Raw genomic sequence first — 27,342 nt, forward strand, 5'->3', positions numbered from 1 at the left:
TTGTATTTATCTTTTATGAAAGGATCAGTTCAGTTACAATCATGATTCTTTTATTTCTCACTTTAAAGCTGTTTCACAAAACACACTAACGTTTCATGGAGCTATGACTGATATTGTCACAGCATGTTTTTTAATGATGACTACTACATTTTTGAGCACTGAGGGTAGTGCTGAAAATGAAGTTGTATAGTTTACATTTAGTTATAGCTTTGAATGTCTTAAGATCATTTTTATATTTGTGTGTTGTATTTGTACAATTGGTATGTATTTTGTGTATCAATATGTTAGTTATATAATGGGAGCGGCCCCTTCAAAAATATGATTGGAGCAGGTGGAATGGGCTTTTGGAGGGACATGTGAGCATTGTGTGCTCTATGTCGAGAGGTCTGCATGTAGGTTGGTAGGAGGGAAGGCTTAATTTGCAGGAAACTCCTCCATCAAAAAGTCAGAACAAAAACAACAATTAAGTTCTTCAAAAATAAAAGTCCTCATTGAAGGTGTATGGCATGACATGATTATTTGTTTCTGATAGCACCTGCAGCAACTTGCTGTATCTGTAAATAAACCATTCAAAAGATAAGGAATGCAATAGATCTGAAGGAGGAGAAAGGTAACAGTTTTCCAAAATAATTATTTTTAAAGTCTTTTAAATCCCATACCTCTGCAGTTAAGAGAGACATACATTTAGGAGAATCCAGAGAAATTTACCATTACTGAGTACAGCTGCTATGCAGTGTTATGTATAGTAACATCATAGTGTGCTAACCATCACTATTTTAGCTCATCACTGGTAATCTAGACAGCAGATCACTTAAGGAGATTTCAAGTATAAGCAACAGTTGTTTATCCACTAGAGACCAGGGGATATGTTGGAAGTCTGTCCATGTATGGAGCAAGTCTTGTGAGCCAGAAGTTTGACATCTCCTTTGGGACATGCTAGCTGCAAAGATTAGCCCCACCCCTCCCTAGAAGAGGCACTTTATAATGTAAGATTCCCAAAGACAGCAAGGCACAGCAGCTCTCTCCAGTAACGATGGTAAGTTCAACCCATGTGGGAAACCATGGTTCTGGTGGGAGACCAGGGCATTTATCTGCATGATACTCCTAGGAAAAGGACTATGATTTGAGAGAGAGCATTGTGTTTGCAGTAATTTTGAAATCTAAAGTATGAATGTTTAAGAGTAGTATCTTAGCAAAGAAAGAAAGTTTTAACTTATGTTTTGCTGTTCTTCAAGTATTAATTGGAGTGTGTATTTCAGAAGAACAATGGAGTAAATGATATATTTATTCTTTCCCAGTGTAGATCAAAATTATTCTTTCATCTCTTTTCAGGCTAGCAGAAAAACCAAAAAGAAGGAAGGTGGTGCCAAACGTGCTCAGAGAGCATCTTCTAATGTCTTCTCCAACTTTGAGCAGACACAGATCCAAGAATTTAAGGAAGTAAGACAATATAGGAGGTGTATATATTTGAATGAGACAGGTCACAGATACAGAATTGGGACCTGAATTTCTCAAAGGTTGTACATGTTCAGAAATGGGTTCTAGTCAGCTTGTTATATAAAGCACATTCATTAACTGACTTAAGAGTTAAACAGGGTGGGATGGATTCTGGTCTGTGCCTTTGGTTCAGACCTCTCTCCACATAATATGAGGATATCCTGTGTCTTTGTCTCTGCCAAAGCAACAATTCATATCGTGTGCAGTGGTACTTAATGGCTTCAGCAATGCACTTAGCTCTTGGTTGGGAGTAGCCTTGTGCTGTCTTATCTCCATCAGAACAACCATGATCAACACAGATCAATCACAAAGGATTTTCCACGGTACCTGACATGTTACACACAGTGCTCAGCAAGCAGATATGGAGTGGGGAAAGGCAGATGAGCCAAGAAACAGGTGCCACATGTACCTCCTTACTGCCAGCAACAAGAAAAAGTTAAGGAACAGGAAAGAGTGTTAAATAGAGTCATAGCCACAATATAATCATGAGCACGCTCAGAATATAATATTTGTGTCACATTGTTGTATTACCATGCAATGATACTGAGACGCAACAACAAAACACAATGTCTAAACATCAGTATGACTGTCTTCTGGTTCTCAGAGTCTGTTCAATGATCAAGTGGCTCTCCAGCAATCCAAAGTTGAGTAATATTGTTCTGAAAAATATTCAGCACCCTAGTATAAGAGTTGTTTTAAAAAGAATTCATACTCACTTTACACTTATTATTAAAAGAGAGGGATTTGCAGTTTAAAGTCTGATTAAGAGACAAAACAAAACCATCACTTTTTAGTAAGTAATGAAATGAAAATATGAAATATGACAAGTAAAAGCTTAGCACGCTGGGCATACACATTTTTCATGTAACTTTTTACTAAAGAATGTGTATTTACTGTAAAAAAATAATAGGGAAATACAGTTCCCTCTTAGTTCAAACTTGTATTTGAACACAGGTACACATAAAGCTTTTCTAAAGCTATAACAGATAAAACCATGAATATATTGTGTGTATATTTATTCTGTCATGTAGGCTTTCACATTAATTGATCAGAACAGAGATGGATTCATAGATAAAGAAGACTTGAAAGATATCTATGCTTCTTTGGGTAAGTACACTAGAGCAGAGATATACTTTACTAATGTACACTTACTCACTTTAAACTCATAGTTGTAAGTGCTAAGTGGTGGACTATTTAACATGGTAAATATTTGAATTTGTAGACCTGATAGAGACAGAACATACCCAGAGCTCCAGAGACCCAACACCTTTTAACTTTGGAAGCAGATGGGATTGTAAACTGAAGTCCAGTTTCTCAGTTTACTCCTGTCTCTGTTAGGCCAAATTCTACAGTAATTTCTCCAAACACTGTATCAGGATTGTGATAGTGTCACACTATTAGTGCAGAAAATTGAAGGTTTCTTTTTAAAATGTTGAAGTATTTTAGGACTGTAACTCCCACATTTTCCATAATATTTGAGCTCCACTAACCTATCCTTAGAAACCCCTCCCCCCTTTAAAAAAGAGTGAATTAATATATTTTACGGCCAGAAGGGACAGCTATGATCATCTGGTCTGATTTCTTGCATGACACAGGCTACAGAACCTCACCCAGTGATTCCTGCATAAAGCCCATAATTTCTGGCTGAGCTATAGCATCTCTTCGAGAAATGATTGGAAGACTGCAAGTGATGGAGAATCCATTCCATCACTACCTAAGTTGTTCCCATGGGTAATTACCGTCACTGGCCAAAAAAATTGCATCTTCTAAATTTGTCTAGCCTCAGTTTCCAACGATTTTTCTGCTAGATTAAAGAGCCATCTACTGTAAGGAGGAAAGTCCTATGAAACTTGCATGCATGTGTTACCTAAAACCAATCCATTTTGCATACTCTCCCTTTGAGCCTCTTTTGTTTTTTCTAGTTGACACCTGCAGATCTGGTTGGTGGTCATTAGTGGTGCCTCATGTATACATTTTCCCCATAATCATCCTGTAACTGGAAGGCATGATTTGTACAGCCATACAGCTTTATCAACTCCTTTTGACAGATTTTTGCAGCTCTTCTTTTCAGAAGCCAACTACAGCTATTGAACTCCATTCCCCACCCACTACAAAGCGATTCCCTACATTTGGCCAAGACTGACTTTGTAGAGCATTAGCAGTGCTATGGTACTAAAGTCATTTATCCAATCATAGAATATCAGAGTTGGAAGGGTCCTCAGGAGGTCATCTAGTCCAACCCCTTGCTCAAAGCAGGACCAATCCCCAATTTTTATTTTTTTTTTTGCTCCAGATCCCTAAATGGCCCCCTCAGGGATTGAACTCACAACCCTGGGTTTAGCAGACTAATGCTCAAACCACTAAGCTATCCCTCCCCCAGAGGGGATTCTATTTAAAGAATTTTAGAAAGTTACAAAGCAAAATAAAGAAAATAAGTGGAAAGCTGTCTTGAAATGATTAAACTATTTTGGGGGGCAATTATACAGTGAGTACATGTTGGTAAAGGTGCCTAGAACCAAAGATGGGTGCTTTGTCTATTATAACTCTAAATAGTATGGGTATTTGTACAATGAAAGACCTTTTCCTTTAATTTAGGTAAAACAAATGTAAAAGATGAGGAGCTAGAATCCATGCTCAAGGAAGCCACTGGACCCATTAATTTCACAATGTTTTTGAATCTCTTTGGAGCAAAGTTACTTGGTGAGTTTAATACTATCTATATCAGGGGTGGGCAAACTTTTTGGTCTGAGGGCCACATCTGGGAATAGAAATTGTATGGCAGGCCATGAATGCTCACAAAATTGGGGTTGGGGTGCGGGCTCTGGGGTGGGGATGGGGATGAGGAGTTTGGGATGTAGGAGAGTGCTTCAGGTTGGGACCGAGGGATTCAGAGAGCGAGAGGGAGATCAGGGCTGGGGCCTGGGTGCAGGAAGGGGTGCAGGTTCTGGCTGGGGGTGCAGGCTCTGAGGTGGGGCTGGGGAGAGGTTTGGGGTGCAGGAGGATGCTCTGGGCTGGGAGTGAGGGGTTTGGAGAGCGGGAGGGGGATCAGGGCTGGGACAGGGGATTGGGGTGTGGGGAGAGGTGCAGGCTTTGAGCGGTGCATACCTCAAGCGGCTTCCAGAAGCAGTGGTATGTCCCCTCTCTGGCTCCTACGTGGAGGTGTGACCAGGCGGCTCTGAACGCTGCCCCATCCGCAGGCACCGCCCCTGCAGCTCCCATTAGCGCGCCAAAGGGGGCCATTGGCGCACGTAGGAGCCGGAGTGGGGCCATGCCGCAGCTTCTGGGAGCCGTGTGGTGCGGCCCCCCAACCCTGCGCCCTGACTGGAGCGCCGGAGTGGGACCAAGCCACATGGTGCGGCCCCTGGCTGGAGCGCCAGAGTGGGGCTGAGCTGCGTGGTGCGGCCCCCGACCCAGTGCCTCGGCTGGAGCGGGAAAAGCCCCAGACCCCGCTCCCCAGTGGGAGCTAATGGGCCGTAGTTTGCCCATCCCTGGTCTATATAGACCATTATTCAGAAGTTCCTTAGGGCATGTGTATAATACAGACTTATGTCAATCTCAGGTAGACTTACAGCCACTGCATCCTCACCAGGAGCACTTCCACCAACAGAAGAGGGGCAGTGTGGGGAGCTGAGAGCCAGGGCTCAGCTCTGCACAGCTCCCCGACAGGAGTCCAGCTGTCCCTCGGGCTCTCAGCTCCCCACTTCCAGCTGGGAACAGGGGCAGCTGCTCGGGCTTCTCAGCTCTCTGAGCAGGGAGCTGGGCAGGCACAGCCTGCTGGGAGCAAGGAGCTGGGGGCAGCTGGGCTATAGCTACCCCGCTTTCTTGTCAATTTCATGGCCCTGGAGCCATAAAATTGACAAGACAGCCAACAGCTCATGTAAGTAAGGCAGTGTAACTACACCAACATGAGCCCTATGCCTTTAGTGGAGGTGGAGTTATGTCAGTGTAGTAGGGCACTTATATTGGCGGGATAAGGCGGTAATGTGTACGCTGACATAATTAGGTTGACGTAAGCTACTTTACTGTGTAGTGTAGTACACCAAGCCTTAATCCGAACCTCCCCATATGTCCAGTACCTTTTTGAAAAGGCTTTAATCATTTACTTCAACTTTACTGCTCATAGAACATTCTTAAGGTTGGTAATTCTAAATGATACTCAAAGCTCACCTGCATCAGAGATGTCAATAGGTATTTTTCAATTAAAATGTCTGGGCACGTAGCAAGAGTCAGTCCTTACTCCATGGCAATAATGACATGTATTTGAAAAGGAAATTAGTGATTAACATTGACATGATCCAGCTGACATCTGCTAGGAGATAGTGTTTGAACATGAGCTCCAGTTTTTGCCAAGTAATTCTTTAAGGTTTTAAGTTTTTTAACTGCTTGAAGGCAAATCTCTGTGAAACTTGTAATGCCATTTCGAGACCCTGGCAGAGTTTGCCCACCACTTGGGATGGCTCTAACTTCTTCCTAAACTGTCTTGCCATGCAACACTCTCTCCAGAGCAGACTCATCTATCCCCATTGTTGTTTCTTGGCTGCCACGCTGCTACTATAGCTATCCACCTCTGCTCCCTGGGGACTTCATAAAGCCTGTCAGCCCCAACCCCGCACTACACTTTAGACAAATACAACAGCTAAACATTAATATATAACAGCATCTGGGTTCTCAGCACTTTTGAAATATCTAACCAATTATTTAGACAACTAAGGATGGACTTGAGGCTATTTTTAGCTACCTATTTTTTTTTTAAATTGGCCTTGCAACTCTAATTTTTATTCTTTTTATTATTAATTTACACAATAGAATTTGCTCATATTTCTTAGGATATCAGACTGATTTTCAAAATAATGTATGTATATTGTTCCCTGACTAAATGCAAATTACACCACTGCCTGATATTACAGAGCGTGCTATAATTCAGTGAAGTCATATTGACCAGTAAACATGTCATTTCTTGAAGGACCATAGACTAATTTACACCTGAGCAGACACCAGAAATAAAAAGGTGACCTTCATTTGATGTCTCAAAGAGGATGTATACAGAAGAGGCAGTCTCCCCCTCTCTTTTAAAAAAGTCTTAACATTTTCACTCCCCCTTAAAATTGCTCAGTCAGCTTCATTTTTCTAATGGAATCCAAATACATTCTCTCATTTTTTCCTCCTCTAACACACCTCTATAGCTTTCAAATGCTGTTACGTGTAGAGACAGCACTTCCAGTACCATAGACCCATTGTACTACTGGGCCTGAGTACTGTTCTTGTGAAAGATTCCAACCAGTGGGAAGTGTTTTATCAGCTGAGCCACACTGGCATCTGTTATTTTCTGCAGGTATGGATGGGGAAGAGACCATACTAAATGCATTCAAAATGTTTGATCCAGATGGTAAAGGACACATTCACAAAGACTAGTAAGTTTACTTCAAGTTTATCAAGCCTATCAAGAATCATGATAGTCACATTATAGTAGGCAGTTGAGATCTAAGTATTTTGGATTATGTTGAGAATTAACTGGTAAATTAACAGGTTTATTCATTCTTTTTCAGCTCACTAGCTTTATAATTTTCAAATGATATTTGTTAAATTAATAAAGTGCAGGAATAGAATGCAAGACCAGAGCAAATGAGTGACTTTGTAATAATGCCCAGGAAGATAATTACTAGTGCTTTTCCCCACTAAGCAAACCAGATACCGTTTAAAAACCTTATATTTGTCAGAAATTTTTCTGTGTTCCATACATTTGTACAAGTGGACAACATTGAATTAAACTGTTGTATATTCAGTGACAATAAAACTATTAAAATAGTTTTCCTGCAGGGATAAAGCGTGGCAAGTTTACTTTCCATTCTCCTCTCTAGGGAGCATGCCAGAGACATTTTTGGTTTTTAAATATTAGCTTGCATATTTAAGCTGTTTGCATAAGAAGCATCTTGAACATTTGCAGATGGGTGTTTAGTGTTTTTCACTAATGCTCAAGTTCCTATGAGAGGCTAAATAAATTTCCTTTATTAGCACAGCATGAAAACCTGTAAGTAGTAAAACCCAGTGGGTGCTTAAACTCTGAACTGGATTTGTATATATCCTTTTACTTTCTCATTGTCTAAGTTTTAAATTATTCTTCCCTGTAACTTTTTTTTTAATTAATCTTGGGCTTTGTGGTATATAAACCTGAGACAAGTGAACTCCTCAGTCTCTCTCTCCCCCTCCGCACCGTACCACCCCCACTCCCCATCAGCTCCATATCTTCCTTTACATCCTTCTTAATCCTGCAAAGGGCAGTAGCATGACTCTTCTAGGGATGCTTTCCAGCCAGATGCAACAGTTCTCTTCTTGCTGCGACATATAGGTGATCCTGCCTTATCCCTGCTAGGGCTTGACTTCACACTGTTTTGCATGAGTTTAACTAGATTTGTATACCTAGTTAAACTGATGCAACCCCACTACAAATTGCTATAGCTGCATGCTTAAGTGTCTATATCAGGATACCTTGTGCCTGTAAATTTAAACTAATATTAGCCAGGTTTAAACCAGTACAAAGTTGTACTGTTTTAATTAAATTGGTATTAAATTGCACCATTAGTTAAAGCACTCCAGCTTTGTACATAGATTGGACCTGAGTCCAAACCTAAGGAATGAGTAGAGAACAGCTGCTTGGATTCACTCTAGGCAAGAGTCCTACCCTACTTTCTGCTCAAAGGACACTCACTGCCCTTCCAAACTGGTACTTACTGAGCTAAAACCACAACTGAACAGTGTGCAGGTGTTATCTAGTTGGGAATTAGCCAGCTGTCTAAAGGTAAACAATTTAACTACACAGTAAATAGAATGGTAGCAGAGGGGTTTTTTCTATAACTTAAAATATTCCAAAGACAAGGTTGAAAAATAAAGTATTCTATAATTATTTCATTGTGAGGAACTGTGACTGTGCTATCCTTACCCTGACTTAGCGTCATCTAACTAATCTTCTCTCTGTGTCTGTTTTAACTAGCTTAAAACGCATGATGATGACACAGGCTGACAAATTCACTGCTGAAGAGGTTTGTATACTACAGTATCTGTCACTCAAGTGCATGTTGGTATATAATGACAGTTGCTTCCTAGAAAGGCAGCAAGACTATTCTGTTTAAAATAACGTCTCTTGGATGAGGAAAATGAGTGTTTTGAAATCCTTTTACTTAGTGGCTTTAGGAATTACCACTAACCCATTGTTACAACATTCACATTGTAGAGGCCTACTGAATTACTAGCTAACAGAGCATCATCTGTTTCAAGCTGTTAAATGCTATTAATTTTTCAAAATAATTCAGAAATAAGAATGAGTAAGTGGCTGCAGATACTTGCTTCCATGCTGGAGTTTTAAGTTGGAAGTTGCTAAAAGACTGCTTTAGAAAAACATAACAATGTTCTTTTCTTTTAATGGTATACAGATAGACCAGATGTTCAAGAGTTCCCCTATTGATGCAGCAGGAAACTTGGATTATAAATCGTTCTGCTACACTATCACACATGGAGAGGAAAAGGAAGAATAAAGAGCACACACTTGTTAGTTGCATTAAATTCTCACATTGGGTTAATAAATAAAAATCAGACTTTTTTTTTACACAGCTGTAGTGTTTTTTTTTATGCAGCTGTAGCTCAGTTACCCATTGCTCATGCAATTTAAAAATAGCTATGTCCTAGTCTCCATTACTTTGGAAGGCCCAAGGTGAAAACTGCACCTTTTGCCATCCTTTTTCATAGCAACAGTTTTGTTTTTGAGCTAACTCCATTCTACTTAGCCCATTGCAGAGACATTTCATTTCAAATTTATGCCAGGCAAAATAAAACAGAGAAAGACATGCTAGCTGATTGTTTGCATTTTCTAAGAACCTATCAATAGGTAGCTATTAATGGCACCTGCCTCTTTGTACACTGTGATAGGTAATTATAAAAGTGGCCATCATTATGGGATCACAGTTGCATTATGCTGAAGAGAGAGAACATTTGCAGAGGTCAGTCACACATTTGCTTGTTCCAGGCTGACTACTCTACTTTAGGGGCAAATGATGTTCTCTGGAGCAGTCAGTATTGCCAGAGCCACAACTTTCATCTTCCCCAAAAATGAACACACAACCCTACTGGTAAAGATTTTCCCTTCCAAGAAATAACTACTTATTTTTATATGGATTAAAAATGGATAACATTGTTTGGTACAGTCTTTCATTCTGAGTTGTCAATTTTCATTAGAGCAAAAGCAACATTTATAAAAACAATTAAGAGCTGTAATCCTCACTGATTTTGAGTAGAAACCTGCTGTAAAAAGGTGAAAAGAAAAGGAGTACTTGTGGCACCTTAGAGACTAACCAATTTATTTGAGCATAAGCTTTCGTGAGCTACAGCTCACTTCATCGGATGCATACTGTGGAAACGGCAGAAGACATTATATACACAGAGACCATGAAACAATACCTCCTCCCACCCCACTCTCCTGCTTATCTAAAGTGATCACTCTCCTTACAATGTGTATGAAAATCAAGGTGGGCCATTTCCAGCACAATCCAGGTTTTCTCACTCCCCACCCCCATACACACACAAACTCACTCTCCTGCTGGTAATAGTTCATCCAAAGTGACCACTCTCCCTACAATGTGCATGATAATCAAGGTGGGCCATTTCCAGCACAAATCCAGGTTTTCTCACCCCCACCCCACAAACTCACTCTTCTGTTTAAATTGAGACTTAAGCTAAGTCATTATGCAAGGTAGCCTATTTCCCCTTGTTTTTTCCTACCCCCCTCCCGACGTTTTGGTTAAATTTGGATTTGTGCTGGAAATGGCCCACCTTGATTATCATACACATTGTAAGGAGAGTGGTCAGTTTGGATGAGCTATTACCAGCAGGAGAGTGAGTTTGTGTGTGTGTGTGCGGGGGTGGGGTGAGAAAACCTGGATTTGTGCTGGAAATGGCCCACCTTGATTATCATGCACATTGTAGGGAGAGTGGTCACTTTGGATGAACTATTACCAGCAGGAGAGTGAGTTTGTGTGTGTATGGGGGTGGGGGGTGAGAAAACCTGGATTTGTGCTAGAAATGGCCCACCTTGATTTTCATACACATTGTAAGGAGAGTGATCACTTTAGATAAGCTATTACCAGCAGGAGAGTGAGTTTGTGTGTGTGATTTTTGGAAAAAAGGGATGGGGGTGAGAAAACCTGGATTTGTGCTGGAAATGGCCCACCTTGATTATCATACACATTGTAAAGAGAGTGGTCACTTTGGATGGGCTATTACCAGCAGGAGAGTGAGTTTGTGTGTGTGGGGGGGGAGGGTGAGAAAACCTGGATTTGTGCTGGAAATGGTCCAACTTGATTTTCATACACATTGTAAGGAGAGTGATCACTTTAGATAAGCTATTACCAGTAGGAGAGTGGGGTGGGAGAAGGTATTGTTTCATGGTCTCTGTGTATATAATGTCTTCTGCAGTTTCCACAGTATGCATCCAATGAAGTGAGCTGTAGCTCACGAAAGCTTATGCTCAAATAAATTGGTTAGTCTCTAAGGTGCCACAAGTACTCCTTTTCTTTTTGCGAATACAGACTAACATGGCTGTTATTCTGAAACCTGTAAAAAGGTGGAGTTTAAACTATCCCATCTGCTTGAAAAGACATGGAGTCCATAGTTCCTGTTCATTTGAAAATGCAGCTTGTTTCATCAGAATTTACAAAAAGACACATCAGACCAATCTAACGCCAACTCTCTTCCCTCTTAAAGGAACTTTCACGTCAAGTTTGTCCCCAAACGTAGGGGTTTGGAAAATTAAGTTGAATCATACCTGAATGGCTAATTTTAATTGAGTATTGTAAACTGGGTTATAAGCAGAAAAATGCTCTCTGTGGAAGGGACTCTTAAATCGTTGCTAGCCACCCGTCTTCCAATATAATTGGGATTCAAAACAAAAGTGTTATTTAATCAACATGATTATGTGTGGCAGTGAGTTTATCTAGTTTAATTCACTGCTCTTTCAGAGCAGGAACAAAAACTGTTTGTATGACATGCTGCATTGGAGTGCAACTGCTTATTTTTCATTCTAATCTTCAGTAATAGCCAGAGGTTAGGGGTCTATTACAGGAGAGTGCGATTCTGTTGCCTGCAATCTGCAGGAGGTCCGACTAGATGATCATGATGGTCCTTTCGGGCCTTAAAGTCTATGAACCTATGATTCTAAACCATTTTATCTTTAAACTACTAAATCTAGCCTCACAGGAGAGTAAGGATTTCTTCAAATTTAGTGACAGGTTTCAGAGTAGCAGCCGTGTTAGTCTGTATCCGCAAAAAGAAAAGGAGTACTTGTGGCACCTTAGAGACTAACAAATTTATTTGAGCATAAGCTTTCGTGAGCTACAGCTCACTTCATCGGATGAATCCAGTGGAATTGAGCTGTAGCTCACGAAAGCTTATGCTCAAATAAATTTGTTAGTCTCTAAGGTGCCGCAAGTACTCCTTTTCTTTTTTCAAATTTAGTGATGTTAGCATCAAAGCTTTACTGAACACAAATATTTTCTGCATTAGACCAGGTTTGTATGCCCTGCTTCCTCATCTTCAAACTCTCCCTCTAATGCATAAGTAGACTTCTCACTTAAGTCCATGAGTTCACAAACATATAGGAGTACATGGCTCAAATTCATTTAACATCATTGGTGACTAGAGATAGTTGGCTGAAGGGGGAAAAGAATGGTTAAAGGAATATAAAAAGCAGCCTACAGATTCACCCTCTGGCCAAAACACATCAGTGTTCCAAGTAAATTTATCCCATTACATGAATTAAGACTCCAGTCCAAAGATGCTCAAGTTAAAGATGGAAAAATAATATTTTTCAAGACAATAAAAAACATATTCCCAATACATTGTTTTAATTGGAATCATCAGGTTTTGATTTAATCTGAACAGAAATACATTAGATGCTTTGATTTTTAACTGATCTGTAATTATTACAAATACGAAAACATCAATTGCATAGCAGCATTAAAATCAAACAGAACCAAACCTGCTTTTATCAGATCTCACACCGAACAGCAATATGCAACATAATACACAACTCCACTGTAAGCCATTCACCTTACACCAGGTACAAAAAACCCCAAACAAAAATCCATAACAAACTAATATTCCTGAAGACACAACCCTTCAGAATAGGTTGCATAATACCAACTGCTACATTTTGGTACTAAAATGCACTATACTAAAAGGAGAAGTGCTTTCAAGGCAATTTGAACTGGACTAACTTTTTAAAGCGGTTTCAATAAGATTTATTCTCCTTATTTGCTATAGTGTTTAAGAGTAAACATGATTCCTCACATAGTTTTAAATAGAGCAGAAGTATCAGGTACAGACATTACACAAGGCAAGCTAATGACTCCATCCAAGAGAAATATGTAGCCTGCAGATTTCTTCAGGGGAAAGGTGTACCTGTGGCACATGGCCCAAAGTAACAACTTAGTTCCACACATAGAAGAGGGTGGGGGAACTAACAGAAAGGAGTTCCCTTCCACCTAGGCACTGTAACTCCTCCTGCTGGGTCAGTTCCCTTTGTTCTCTCCTAGAGCTGTGCAGCCTATGGGAGTTATCATATTACCTCCCTGGGCAGCCTCTAGATAGGGAAAGGGTCAACTCCCTCACATACTGAGGAATTAGGTTAAGAACAGCAGCCATGTGCTCCCAGTATCCCCTAAATCATGTTTCCAGCTGCAGACTGTTGTCAGGGAGTTTCCCCTGGGGGCTAATAGGATAATGGAGAGAAGTGCAGAAACTTCTTTTTTCTCTGGCTGGCAGCTTTGTTTCAGAGCTGAAGACAAAGCTACTTCAGGTCCCACAGCTCTTAACATTCTTCCCAGGAGGAGGTGAATATGACTGGTTCACACCCTGAAATAACTATTCACATGAATCCTGTCATGTTAAGAAATTTTTTTTTAGAAACAATAACATATGATTGACTTAATGAATTTGTGTTTGTGTTAGGGTAGTCTGGAAATATTGTGTATGGGCCACACATTCCCCTCCAGCCTGCACATGCTCAGCAGAGCAACCCAAAAGATGAGCAACTTTTGAAGTGCAGTCACAGGATTGGTGACTTTGCGGAAGGGCCAAGGGAGGTTAGCATTCTACATGGGTAGAACAAAGGTTTTTTGAGGATTCCCCCACCTGGATGCCGAGAGGGAGTCTCCTTCACAATTTCCAGCCCCCTCCCTCCGCCTTCAATAGCAGCACAATCAGCTTCCAACCATTCTGCTGGTGGTGGCCATGTTACTAACTTTCAAATGTATGTCACAGCAACAGGTTAATGCTGCTTATCTTCTGATGTGCTTCTAGTACATTATCACTGCAGTAATGCTTCAAGCAGTACTTTTTCCTCATGGGTAGTCTGTTAAGGAGGGAGATCATGCTGTTCTTTGGCTCCTCCACTCACCCAAGTAATAGAATTACTTACATTTCTAAAAAAAGGGACATGAAATCCTTTAGCTAAACATTAAAGATGCCCCAGTTATGGCCAACGTAGACTTTAGTATAGACCAGTCATCTACTATGTTAGAACAACACAAGTTAGAATTAGAAATAATGTTACAATTTCACATGCGCTGCATGGAAATCTATGAGAGTGTTTCAGCAGGAGACAAACATGTTTCCTCTTCATCTAACACTACATTCTTCCGTCTGGAGAGAGACAACACTGACTTCATAATTGCCAAAGAAATCCTGACAAGGATACGCAAGGCAAGGAAAGCAAATGGAACTACAATCTGCATGATGTGAAAAATCGCTGTGCTGAACTTACTTAACAAGCAGGTTAGAAAGAAGGCTCCAAGGCTGACACAAGGGTAGAGAGCAAGCTTAGCAAACATAAAAGCATGTTCCTTGCCGCCATACCTAGCCAAAGGATGCAAGGTTTCCCTTTCATGGAACAGAGCTGTAATCCATATAGCAAACTGAAAGATACTGGCAAAGAAAGTGATTACACAGCTGACCTGAATAGCTTCAATTTCATTGTGAGACTTCTCTGCAAATTCACTGGTCAGCTGGTAACCGAGAGGAAGCCCTCCAATGAAAGCCAATGAAAATGTGTTGAGCAGACCCATAAATCGAGTTGTTTTTGTTATGTAAAGAAAGAGCGAGTGGTGGACAAACCAGAGAAGACCAGTTGTTACAAAAGAGGCAAAGTAGGCAAGGAAGTTTGGTCCATATTCACTTAAAGCTTCAATGAGGCGGTCATGGAATCTGTCTTTAACTTCTTTGGAATCAGGGACATTGTCCTCACTGTTGAGAAAAAAGTTATTTTAGTTGGCATATTAGTGGTATAATGGTACAGTCTGAGAGCAGTAAGCATGTAGTTCCACTGTGGAGAGTAACTATGAATAACATCATAGGCTTCCAGGTTTATTGTGTTTCAGTGATCCCCCAGTTTGCAAGTTAAAAAGCAATTCTTATAATTGACTGCTCTGCAAATTCATCCTAGGATCTGAAAGCTTCCTGGATCGTGTAATATCAATGACAAAGTTCTCCAGCTGAGCTTCATTATCATTTCTCAAAAAGAAAAGGAGTACTTGTGGCACCTTAGAGACTAACCAATTTATTTGAGCATGAGCTTTCGTGAGCTACAGCTCACTTCATCGGATGCATACCGTGGATACTGCAGCAGACTTTATATACACACAGAAATCATGAAACAATACCTCCTCCCACCCCACTGTCCTGCTGGTAATAGCTTATCTAAAGTGATCATCAAGTTGGGCCATTTCCAGCACAAATCCAGGTTTTCTCACCCTCCACCCCCCCCCCCACACAAACTCACTCTCCTGCTGGTAATAGCTCATCCAAAGTGACCACTCTCCCTACAATGTGCATGATAATCAAGGTGGGCCATTTCCAGCACAAATCCAGGTTTTCTCACCCCCCCACCCCCATACACACACAAACTCACTCTTCTGCTGGCAATAGCTCATCCAAACTGACCACTCTCCAAGTTTAAATCCAAGTTTAACCAGAACGTCTGGGGGGGGGTAGGAAAAAACAAGGGGAAATAGGCTACCTTGCATAATGACTTAGCCACTCCCAGTCTCTATTTAAGTCTAAATTAATAGTATCCAATTTGCAAATGAATTCCAATTCAGCAATTTCTCGCTGGAGTCTGGATTTGAAGTTTTTTTGTTTTAAGATAGCGACCTTCATGTCTGTGATTGCGTGACATGGCTGTTACTCTGAAAATTATCATTTCTGTTGATGATATAAGAACCAGAACAGAATTCAGCTTCCTAACCCTTTGCCTGACAGAGCCAGCATCTGACTTTCTAAATATGTGGCTAGATCGTCTTTTCCAAACTTCTGAGAATGGAGTATGTGAAGCCTGGTATAATTGCATTAAAGAGGGGTAGGGTTTACTGATTCACACATGGAGAGGCGAGAAGAGTTCTTTGTTAATAGTTTGGTTGTATGATTTGTTTACATTAGGGTAACTAGGATAAGAGGATTGGTGCAATTGTTTGTATACATCAAAATAAAATAAGTCCATTCTCTTTCAACACCTGACAACGTATGTACCCACATACAGCCCCATGAGGACTTGGAAGCCCCCGGTTCAATTCCCTGCTTCACCACAGACAACCTGCATGACTGTGGGCAAATCATTAGCCTCAGTTTCTATCTGTACAATGAGGATAACGGCCCTGTGCTACTTCACGGGGGGCCGAGAGGATAAATATATTCAAGACTGTAAAGCCTTTGAGATGTACTGATGAAAAATGCTATGTAAGAGGCAGGTATTATTATTACCATTACATTTATATCAGACAACTCAGGGTGTGTCAGTCAGCACAAAGCCTTACCATATATCCAAAATGAGCAGGGTTGCAACAATAGCATACACGCCATCACTGAACGCCTCCACTCGTTCCTTACTCAAAGGTTCATTGAGATAAAAAGTGAAGGCCTCTAAGCGATGACGTTCCTCCTCCTCTTCTGGACCTGCCAACCATAATTCAGGAGTTTAGTTTGTATTCTGTATAAATCAAAACATTCAACAACAAGCTTTACACTAGAACTTCAACAGTCTAGTCTGATGCCCCTGCTCTCTCAAATCTCAAACTTGTGGAAGTAACAAGGCACTGCTCAATCTGACAATTCAATCACGCTGCTTTCCACTGCAGCCATTCCTTTCCTGTGGCTTATGTTGCCTGTTTCAATAAGAAGGCCTTCACGGCACGGGACTCATCTTAGAAGCATCTCACACACTGTAGGTACGAGGTGAACAATGACTCAATGTTAGTGTTTTAGTTTAATATTTTGATAAGTCACAAGACAGAAACCCTGTTACAGCTCAGGAAACTCTAATGGATCTTGGGGCTCCAGTCTGAGTGGAGGACTTCCATTAGTCATTTTTTATTAGCCCTTTCTCTGTCTTTAGAAGATAGAGCTCTAGTGCTACTCCAAATTAGATGGTCCCAGGTGCACTAAATACAGAAGAGCTACTGTCAAGGTTCCTTCCCCACTCTGAACTCTAGAGTACAGATGTGGGGACCTGCATGAAAAACCCCCTAAGCTTATTTTTACCAGCTTAGGTTAAAACTTCCCCAAGGTACAAACTATTTTAACTTTTGTCCCTGGACTTTATTGCTGCCACCACCAAGCCTCTAACAAATATAACCGGGAAAGAGCCCACTTGGAAACGTCTTTCCCCCCAAAATCCCCCCAAGCCCTACACCCCCTTTCCTGGGGAAGGCTTGATAAAAATCCTCACCAATTTGCATAGGTGAACACAGACCCAAACCCTTGGATCTTAAGAACAATGAAAAAGCAATCAGGTTCTTAAAAGAAGAATTTTAACAGAAGAAAAAGTAAAAGAATCACCTCTGTAAAATCATGATGGGAAATACCTTACAGGGTAATCAGATTCAAAACCTAGAGAATCCCTCTAGGCAAAACCTTAAGTTACAAAAAGACACAAAAACAGGAATATACATTCTATTCAGCACAACTTATTTTATCAGCCATTTAAATAAAACAGAATCTAACACATATCTAACTAGATTGCTTATTAACCCTTTACAGGAGTTCTGACCTGCATTCCTGCTCTGGTCCCGGCAAAAGCAACACACAGACAGAGAGAACCCTTTGTTTCCCCCCGCCCTCCAGCTTTGAAAGTATCTCATCTCCTCATTGGTCATTTTGGTCAGGTGCCAGCGAGGTTATCTTTAGCTTCTTAACCCTTTACAGGTGAAAGGGTTTTTCCTCTGGCCAGGAGGGATTTAAAGGTGGTTCGCTTTCCCTTTATATTTATGACACGCCCCCCAAATCACAGATAGGGTGAAACGCTGGCTGTGATTTCTTCGTGGAGCTCTAGGAAAAAAAAGAGTTAATAAGACACATGCACATCTAAATATACTACCAAGTAGAAAGACTAACAATATTTTGCACATCTCAAGGACGATTTTAACCAGTTGATTTTGGGAAACTTTCATGGGAGAGTGCATCAGCCACTTTGTTAGAAGCTCCTGCGATGTGTTGGATGTCGAAATCAAAATCTTGGAGAGCTAAACTCCACCGAAGAAGTTTTTTGTTATTTCCTGGGCGGTATGAAGCCACTGTAGCGCAGCATGGTCGGTTTGCAGGTGGAAACGCCATCCCCAAATGTATGGACGTAGCTTTTCCAGAGCGTAGACAATGGCGTAACATTCTTTTTCACTGACTGACCAGTTGCTTTCCCTCTCAGACAGCTTCTTGCTGAGAAACACTACAGGGTGGAATTCTTGATCCGGTCCTTCCTGCATTAAAACTTCTCCCACACCACGCTTGGACGCATCTGTGGTTACTAGGAACGGTTTGTCAAAGTCTGGGGCCCTTAGCACAGGGTCAGACAAGAGTGTCGCTTTAAGCTGGTTAAAGGCCTTCTGACACTCTTCGGTCCACTGAACGGCATTTGGCTGTTTCTTTTTGGTTAGGTCTGTCAGTGGGGCGGCGATTTGGCTGTATTGCGGTACAAATCGCCTGTAATATCCGGCCAAGCCTAAGAAGGATTGGACCTGTTTCTTTGACTTTGGGACAGGCCACTTTTGGATAGCATCCACTTTAGCCTGTAGGGGGCTGATAGTTCCTTGACCCACCTGGTGTCCAAGGTAAGTCACTCTGTTTAGGCCTATTTGACACTTCTTAGCCTTAACAGTTAGTCCTGCCTCCCTTATGTGCTTGAAGACTTTTTGTAGATGTTCCAGGTGTTCTGCCTAGGAATCCAAAAATATGGCCACATCATCAAGGTAGGCAACTGCATATTCTCCTAATCCCGCTAAGAGACCATCTACAAGTCTTTGGAAGGTAGCGGGTGCATTCTGCAGCCCGAAAGGGAGTATATTAAATTCATACAGCCCAACATGTGTGGTGAAGGCTGACCTTTCCTTTGCGGATTCAACTAGCGGTACCTGCCAGTACCCCTTGGTTAAGTCCAAGGTAGAGATGAACTGGGCCCATCCCAGTTTCTCTAATAGTTCATCTGTGTGTGGCATTGGATAGTTGTCTGGGCGAGTTACAGCATTTAGCTTACGGTAGTCCATGCAAAAACATATCTCCCCATCTGGTTTGGGAACTAGAACCACTGGAGATGCCCATGCACTGCCAGAGGGGCGGATTACCCCCATGTGTAGCATATCCTGGATCTCCCGTTCTATAGCAGTTTTAGCTTGAGGAGACACCCAGTAAAGTTGGACTTTAATTTGGTGAGCGTTACCTGTGTCAATGGAGTGGTATGCCTGTTATGTCAAGGTTCCTTCCCCACTCTGAACTCTAGGGTACAGATGAGGGGACCTGCATGAAAAGCCCCCTACACTTATTCTTACCAGCTTAGGTTAAAACTTCCCCAAGGTACAAACTATTTTAACTTTTGTCCCTGGACTTTATTGCTGCCACCACCAAGCCTCTAACAAATATAACCGGGAAAGAGCCCACTTGGAAACGTCTTTCCCCTCAAAATCCCCTCAAGCCCTACACCTCCTTTCCTGAGGAAGGCTTGATAAAAATCCGCACCAATTTGCATAGGTGAACACAGACCCAAACCCTTGGATCTTAAGAACAATGAAAAAAGCAATCAGGTTCTTAAAAGAAGAATTTTAATAGAAGAAAAAGTAAAATCACCTCTGTAAAATCAGGATGGTAAATACCTTACAGGGTAATCAGATTCAAAACCTAGAGAATCCCTCTAGGCAAAACCTTAAGTTACAAAAAGACACAAAAACAGGAATATACATTTCATTCAGCACAACTTATTTTATCAGCCATTTAAACAAAACAGAATCTAACGCATATCTAACTAGATTGCTTATTAACCCTTTACAGGGGTTCTGACCTGCATTCCTGCTCTGGTCCCGGCAAAAGCAACACACAGACAGAGAGAAACCTTTGTTTCCTCCCCCCTCCAGTTTTGAAAGTATCTTGTCTCCTCATTGGTCATTTTGGTCAGGTGCCAGCGAGGTTATCTTTAGCTTCTTAACCCTTTACAGGTGAAAGGGTTTTTCCTCTTGCCAGGAGGGATTTAAAGGTAGTTAGCCTTCACTTTATATTTTTGACAGCTACCTATATCAAAAAAACACTTCCAGATTCAGAGAAGTAATCAGGCATTTCCAGGAATCAAAGGAAAACTCATATTTGAAAGCTAAATGAGTCAAACACCAGCATCTCATCTCTTTATAGTCCCTCTCAAGACCAAGCATCTGCTTCTACTGCTGTGATATGTCAAAGCATCATACTGCACACAACAAAAGTTACCATAATGCCATAAAGAAAAAGTGCATACAATGTCTTCTTTTTCCTTAGTCTTTATAGTTGTTTTATTATGTCATTTATTATTTTATTACACTTTATAAGTGTTTTATTATGTCATTTTGATATGAGAAAGAAAGAGGGTAACCATATAAATTGAGGGATACAGCTAGAGAAAAATTTGCAATAAAGCTGGATTTTCAAAGTGGCCTAAACTAATTAGGTGCCCAAATCTCACTGAGAATCAATGGGAGTTAAATGTCTTTAAAATCCCAGCCTAAATCTTGCAGGAAAGCTACCCTGGTCCCCACCTCCCTGGAGCAGCAAGATCTTTTGGCATGACTGGGGAGGGGGGATCGGGGAAGGGTACGGCTGCTAATGGCTTCAAACCAAAAAAGCAAGAGCCTGTGTCTGCAGCTCTACAAACAATCACCCCATGTGCTCCCAACCTACAGGCACCCACTTAGGCAACACCTCCCATATGTGCACGTCCTTGCTTGAGTCTATCCTCAACCATGGTACCCCTCACCTGAGGCCTGTTCCTGTATCAATCCCCATGACATAGCTGCTTCTCAGGAGCCACTCCAATGAGCTCCTCATTCACAGTCCCATGGGACACCCATAACATACACTCACTCCCCTGCAAAGGACTTCACCCACTTCCTGTGGTTCATTCCTTTCCATTGCACAATGGACCTCCCTTTCTCCTAGCCCCAGCTCAGCAAACAGCCTCTTCTGGAAAGGCCTGGGGCATGTCGACACACAGCAGGCATACTGCAGTGTCTATAACTGGTATAGGGAAAGCACTACAGTGTGGCTGCAGTTATGTTAGTATAAAGGAGCTTATACCAGTATAACTAGTTCTGCACAGCAGAAGGAATAAGCTATCCCCAGCATAAGGCACTTTCATACAGGTATAACACTAAAGTGTTATAGTGTTTAGTCCACACTAAAGGTTTAGCTCTTGGAATAAAAAATAAATGAATGGACAAAATAACAAATCTCACACCCTGAGATTGTGAGCCCAGTACAAAATCTGTCTGCAAGCCAGGCCTCACTGCAAAGGCTTTTCGGTGCCTTGTGGTGAGGAGCATGCACCAGCAGCCCTGCCTGTGCTCTTCCTTTGCCCGCGTGGGAGAATATCACTCTGCTGCTCAGAAAGGCTGAGTGCTTACTGAGCTGGGGCCAAGCTCTTCATCCACCCAGCCCCTTGGCTCTCCCAAGCCACCAGCCACTCATATGGGGAGGATGGAGTCCCATGTGCTCAGTGGAGGCCTTCAATCCTGTCCTACACAGTTTGTCTGCAGCAGCTGGGGAAGCTGCCTTCTTCCCCGCAAATCCAGTCTTTGGTCAGGAGAAGGGGTGCTTGGGCTTTGCAAGAAGTAAGCTCCCAGCTCTTCCCACAAGGCTGGACTCTGTGCTCAGCAGCCAGCTCTGGGAGGGGAACAGGGACCTTAGAGCCTTAGACGAGCGCACCCCAACCAAGGATGGGGTGGGGGAACTGAAAGGACAACTGAGGGGTGTATTAAGAGTAAGGGTAAGCAAATCTCATGCTTCAAGGCATTAAAGGATTGCCGCCACCGAGAGAAAAATATCTGCCCTCGCCCCACTCACAGTGCATTATGGAAAACCTTTCACTTCCTCTGAAGCATTAGGTGTTGGCAACCAGCAGAGGCAAAACCACAGCCTTTGTGAAACAACGATCTCGCTCTGTATGACAATCCTGTGTTCCAATATGCTGTCCCCCAGTCTCTTCACCTTGGCTTAACTCCACACCCAGCCCTCTTACCCTCTTCGTCCCTGCCCTGTCCCCCTCCACCATTCTTCCCTTCCCTCTTAGCTGATCCCTTCCTAACGAAATTCTCTCTCTCTCACACACATACAAAGTAGTGGAATAGCATGCCATTAGCTGCTATCACATTGCTCACTCTGCTGTGTGTTATACCCCTTCCCTCACCTGTGTCTGTCTGGTCTATAACTATTACAGACTGTTTGGGGAAGTGACCATGTACTACCCTATGAGGGCCTACCACAATAGGGCCCCATTCTTGGATGCTCCTTATGCACAACCATAATAAACATGTTTCAGAGTAGCAGCCGTGTTAGTCTGTATTCGCAAAATGAAAAGGAGGCACCTTAGAGACTAACAAATTTATTTGAGCATAAGCTTTCATGAGCTACAGCTCACTAAGAAGAATACAATACTTGTCTATTGCCAATGTTTCTTCTCTCCAAGTAGTTGACACTGCCCTCTGGAATACTTTGCTTGTATCTGTTCTATATACAACAGATTCTGTGATATTTTTTAAATATGAATTTGGGGAGGGGGAAGATACTACTACTGGGGCCAGAGCCAGTGATCAGACAGAGATCTCACTTCTGATATTAGTCAGTTACTATGCTCCTTTCCAAAGGGGTTGGAGGAGAAGCTTGATGTGTGTGTTTTCTTCAGGTATAGCTCAAATTAGGTATAGCAAGGAAAAAGGTTCCCAGAAAGAGATAGAATGGAAGGACAGAACTAAAAGTTTATTGGTGTGTCCCTAACAGAAACAGTGGAACTAGAATTACTAACAAGCTTGTTGTGGATTCTACTGCACCTTAGATCTTTTAAAACAGCTTCATTCAAATTTTGACAAGAAAGGGGACTGTGAAATACATCATATTTTAATATATTAACTTAACAACATAGTAGAGTATCTAAAATTAAATGCACTCCTTATGGATACTGTTACTTACCACCAGTCTTATTTTTACACCAAATAATTAACCGAGTGATGTGTGGAAGAAAGATAACAAGCCCAAGCAGAACATAAGACTATAGAAAAAAATGAAAACAGTTTTAGTTTTCAGTTATTACAAGATAAATACAAATATTTTGTTTTAAGTTAAAAATTAATTATTCTTTTTATCCTTGATTTAACATGCAACTCGTGAATTTGCAACATTGAAATACCCTGGCTGTAGTAGAAAATATACATTTTATGACAGTGATTGAACTGAACAATCACTACATTAACACATTTATCCAACAAATACATGAACACTACAATGTCAGTAGCTCACATGCAGTTTCTCAAGACTAATCTTCATCTTGAATATTATGAGCACACTCTAATATTTGCCTCCTCCACTATTAAGATTTACAAACTATGACCTACCTGTGCATATATTTTACCTGCTTTAATCTTTCAACAACTCTCATTTTCTTTTCTTAGCTAATAAACCTTTACTTAGTTTACTAGAGAATTGGCTACCAGTGTTGTCTTTGGTGTAAGATCCAAAGTACCAACTGATCTGCGGTAAGTGACTGATCCTTTGGGACTGGGAGCAACCTGATGTGGTGTGATTTTTGATTTGAGCGACCTTTTATCACAAAGTTCAGTTTGTCTGGGTGGTAAGACAGACTGGAGAGTCTAGCAGCGGTAATCAATTATTTTTGGTCAAGGTCCAAATTTTTTGGTCAAGGTATAGTCAAGGTCCAGACTCCAGAGAAAATCATTCAAAAATAATAACAATAATGATAATAATAAGTACATAAAAATATTTTGCAGTCCATTCAAAAGCATCTGGCGGTCTGGATTTGGCCCCCAGTCCGCCTGTTGACTACTCCCTGGTCTAAGGGCACTGTCTGTGACTCCATGGTAAGATTAGTATAGTTATCCAATTCGCTGTAGCTCACAAAAGCTTATGCTCAAATAAATTGGTTAGTCTCTAAGGTGCCACAAGCCCTCCTTTTCTTTTTGCGGATACAGACTAACACGGCTGCTACTCTGAAACCTATAGTTATCTAGTTCACATTTGTCACTGTCTTGGTGAAATCTAATTCTAGAACACACCAGCACTTTGGGCTGTGTCTCCTGTTTTTTTGCCCTGAGGTAGGCACTCACAGATGTGAGTCATTCCAGACAGCATGACAACTAGCACAAGCACTACTTCAGTCCTCCAGATAGTGCCTAAAAGAGCACAGGATGTGGGTTAGCCCCTTGCAGAGGAGTACATTGGTGAATGACTCATTCTGCATTGTGTATAGTGGAAATTGGGGGGGGAAGGTTGGGGGGTGTGTGTCAGAGAAAGGGAAAACAGGTTGTGCTTATTTTAAATTAAGTTGTCAAGTTTTTGCATACTTTGGCTTTGTAATTCAAGACGAGTCACCTCAACCCTGTGAATATATCAAAAGGTTGATGCAGTCTGTGGAATAGTCTCAAGTAAAAGTCAAACGAAAGAAGTACAAAATGCCTGAAGGGGCATCAAGCAGAAGCAGGGTATCTCAGGAGCAGCTCCATAAAGAGACTTTGTTTAGAGGACTCTGTCTGTGGATGCTGAGAGCTGGAGGGAGCTGAGCTGGTCACTGGTTTCCATTTAATGAAGATGGAATAGGAGTTGGATGTGAGTGCCTGGGACTCAGCCAGAGGAGTTTGTTTTGGGATGGCAAGTCTGATCATTAGCTGCTGACTGATCTACTGATTCTAGCTGTTCTTGTGCTGTGTCAATGACAGGAACTACATTTGTCAGGCTTTTTAGCCTGTTTCTTATGTAATTTGATGTTTATTTTACCTACCCTCACACATTAATTTTGTTCCATCAGTTTATGATCAGCAACCTGCTGCCTTAAAGTTACTGTTAGCCTGAAAGATCTTCCTCTGAAGAGGCATTACAAGAGTGTGTCCAGACCTGAGAAGCTAAAACAAACAGACAAGGATAGCAGCAGAGCATTTTTCTGATGTCCATGACACATCATCATACTGCTTCCTGTGATCTAAAAGCCTTCACGGGATGACAGTGTTTCAGATTAAGCCACGTGACGGCAGGTAATCGAGAAACAAATCAGTGTTCTGGAAATTCTGTGGTACAGAAATTTGACATGGGAAAGACTTTAGATCACTGAGTCTATGGGTTCCCAACCTGAGGAGTTTCAGGCAGACCTAGGGAGTTGCGACCTAGATGGGAGTCGCAACCTAGATGGGAGTCATGACGCAACTGTCTTTTCAGCTGTAATGATACGGGAGGGGACGAGAACCACTACCTAATCCACTCGTCAGCTGGCGTCAGAGCGTCCCCTGTGTTACAATATCTAGCATTTTGTGCAGACGCACTTTAGATCTGCTCAGTGGTGGGGCTTAAACTGCTGAATTATACAAGGTTAAGGTTGGGTATGATAATCAGTGTGACACTTTATTAGGCAGAATACTGAATGTGACTGATGAAGTTTGTCAGGTCACACTTTCAACCAGTACAACGTGTTTTTTAGAATGATTGTTGTTTAAAGAGCTTACCATTGGGACAAAGAAAAAGGAGAAGATGGCGGCTAAAAAGCAGAGGACTGGTCCTCTTAGAATGATCTGTAAGATATGATGTTTGTAGAAGGCCTGGTTTTCAGACATCTGTATCTGGTGATTCAGCAAGTAGGGATGATAGAAGCCATAGGCTACTATCACTGCCTGCAGAGAGGAGAAAATTATTGATTTACAGTGGATATTTACACAAGTCAAAGCTGTAATTCTAAACTGGGACCCAAACAATAGAAAACCTCGAATACAACAAGCCCCAGAGCATGCTAACTGCTGCTCTCTGCTCTCCTGAGAAGGGCTGATCTGACACGAATGGAGAGGGGAATCTCACAGGCTCCGGCACTGCGTAACACTAAGGGTACATCTGCACTGCTGCCAGGACCAAGCCTCCCAGCCCAGCTAGACAGACTTGCTCTAGCTCTGCTGAAGCCAGTGCACTAGCAGCAGGGACGCTGTGGCATGGGCTGCGGCTCAGGATAGCCACCTGAGCTGAGACCCAGGGAGTCAGGAGGACTTGGACTTGGGTGGTTAGCCTGAGCTGCTGCCTGTGCCCCAATGTCCACACTGTTATTTCTGGTGTGCTAACTTGAACAGAGCTAGTGGGAGTCTGTCTACCTGGGCTGAGAGGCTCACTGCCAGCTGCAGTGAAGACATCTCCACCATGCACGTTAGGGTGCACTAATGGAGGATGTGTACATCACCACCTCTGCACACATGAGCAAGACCCTGGGCCTTATTATTCTGAAGTGCAAGGAGACCCACCACAGCAACTAGCAGGCAGCTAGGCATTCCCCCAGAGGAAAACACATGCTGCAGGTCAGGGGAAAGTGGGACCTATAGAGGAAAGGGATTTGTGAAGGTCTGAAGAGGTCGGCCAAAGGGTAAATACTTGAACTTCAGATATGTATCTAAACCAGTCTCTGAACTTTTCCACTGACAGTGCCTAGGACTGATTGTGCCTAGGACTCCACTGTGCTAGGCGCTGTACAAACTCAAAACAAAAGCATGGTCCCTGCCCCCCAACTTTCAATCTAATGAATCTCTTTCCATCTTTAACCTGTTCACCAAATCATTTAAACACACACACACATGAACGTTTCACTGCCCACTCCCGCTGGCCCAAGGTCACCCCACTTTGGTAAGAAAGTGACGAGATCTTTCAGACAGTATTTCTGGGGGGATAAATAAAAATTTACAATTTTATCAGGAGAGAATAATTTTAATTATTTCTACTAATTGAAATTTGTTTGCTTGTGCAAATGGCAAGATTTCACCCAACAATGGATTTCATAGATCAGGGTTGGAAGGGACCTCAGGAGATCATCTAGTCCAACCCCGTGCTCAAAGCAGGACCAATCCCCAATTTTTGCCCCAGATCCCTAAATGGCCCCCTCAAGGACTGAACTCACAACCCTGGGTTTAGCAGGCCAATGCTCAAACCACTGAGCTATCCCTCCCTCCACCCCCGCAAAAAAATAAAAATAAAATAAAATTTCTTAACTGGAAGGAACCATTGAGTTGGTCATTTGAAAGGTCATTGAGTCCACTCCCCTGCTTCACAGCAGGACCAAGTACTGACCCTTATTTTGCCCCAGATCACTAAATTGCTAATGCTCAAACCACTGAGCTACCCCTTCTGCAAGTACTGAAGAAAGCATCTGGTTTGGCAAACAAACCAACAGTGAAAATGAATAGGCTGGCCAAGCTGTGCCAACTGCTTTCCATGCTCTTCATGCCAACGGAGTCTGGAAATGTGTGAAGTCAGGAATCCATTTTTCTTCTTCTG

The 27,342-nt window shown here is 41.9% G+C and overlaps 2 protein-coding genes across 4 annotated transcripts in view; one reads left to right on the top strand and one right to left on the bottom strand.

The window, feature by feature from the left end:
- The first annotated feature begins 708 nt into the window (after positions 1-708).
- On the top strand, positions 709-9,101 carry MYL5 (myosin light chain 5). Its single transcript, XM_077817876.1, has 7 exons — positions 709-1,036; positions 1,333-1,440; positions 2,529-2,604; positions 4,093-4,197; positions 6,830-6,908; positions 8,486-8,534; positions 8,925-9,101. Exons 1-7 carry the CDS (start codon positions 1,034-1,036, stop codon positions 9,024-9,026), a joined length of 522 nt encoding a protein of 173 aa, XP_077674002.1. The 5' UTR covers positions 709-1,033; the 3' UTR covers positions 9,027-9,101.
- Positions 9,102-12,380: 3,279 nt separating this feature from the next.
- TMEM175 (transmembrane protein 175) overlaps positions 12,381-27,342 on the bottom strand; it is a 48,994-nt gene continuing 34,032 nt past the window's right edge. For all 3 annotated transcript variants that reach the window (XM_077817880.1, XM_077817879.1, XM_077817881.1), the window contains 4 exons: positions 25,542-25,706; positions 23,005-23,083; positions 16,350-16,488; positions 12,381-14,784 (listed from right to left, as the gene is read on the bottom strand). In XM_077817880.1, the coding sequence (XP_077674006.1) occupies positions 14,121-14,784; positions 16,350-16,488; positions 23,005-23,083; positions 25,542-25,706 (1,047 nt within the window). In that variant the 3' untranslated portion in view covers positions 12,381-14,120. The remainder of the gene's footprint in view (positions 14,785-16,349; positions 16,489-23,004; positions 23,084-25,541; positions 25,707-27,342) is intronic.

The sequence above is a fragment of the Eretmochelys imbricata genome, chromosome 5 (genome assembly GCF_965152235.1).
Source record: "Eretmochelys imbricata isolate rEreImb1 chromosome 5, rEreImb1.hap1, whole genome shotgun sequence".
Lineage (NCBI taxonomy): Eukaryota > Metazoa > Chordata > Testudines > Cheloniidae > Eretmochelys > Eretmochelys imbricata.

Bases quoted from the DNA above. Each gene is read 5' to 3' on its own strand.
- MYL5 (XM_077817876.1), top strand. The intron at 2,605-4,092 runs GTAAGTACACTA...CCTTTAATTTAG, and splicing joins AGATATCTATGCTTCTTTGG to GTAAAACAAATGTAAAAGAT. The intron at 6,909-8,485 runs GTAAGTTTACTT...TGTTTTAACTAG, and splicing joins GGACACATTCACAAAGACTA to CTTAAAACGCATGATGATGA.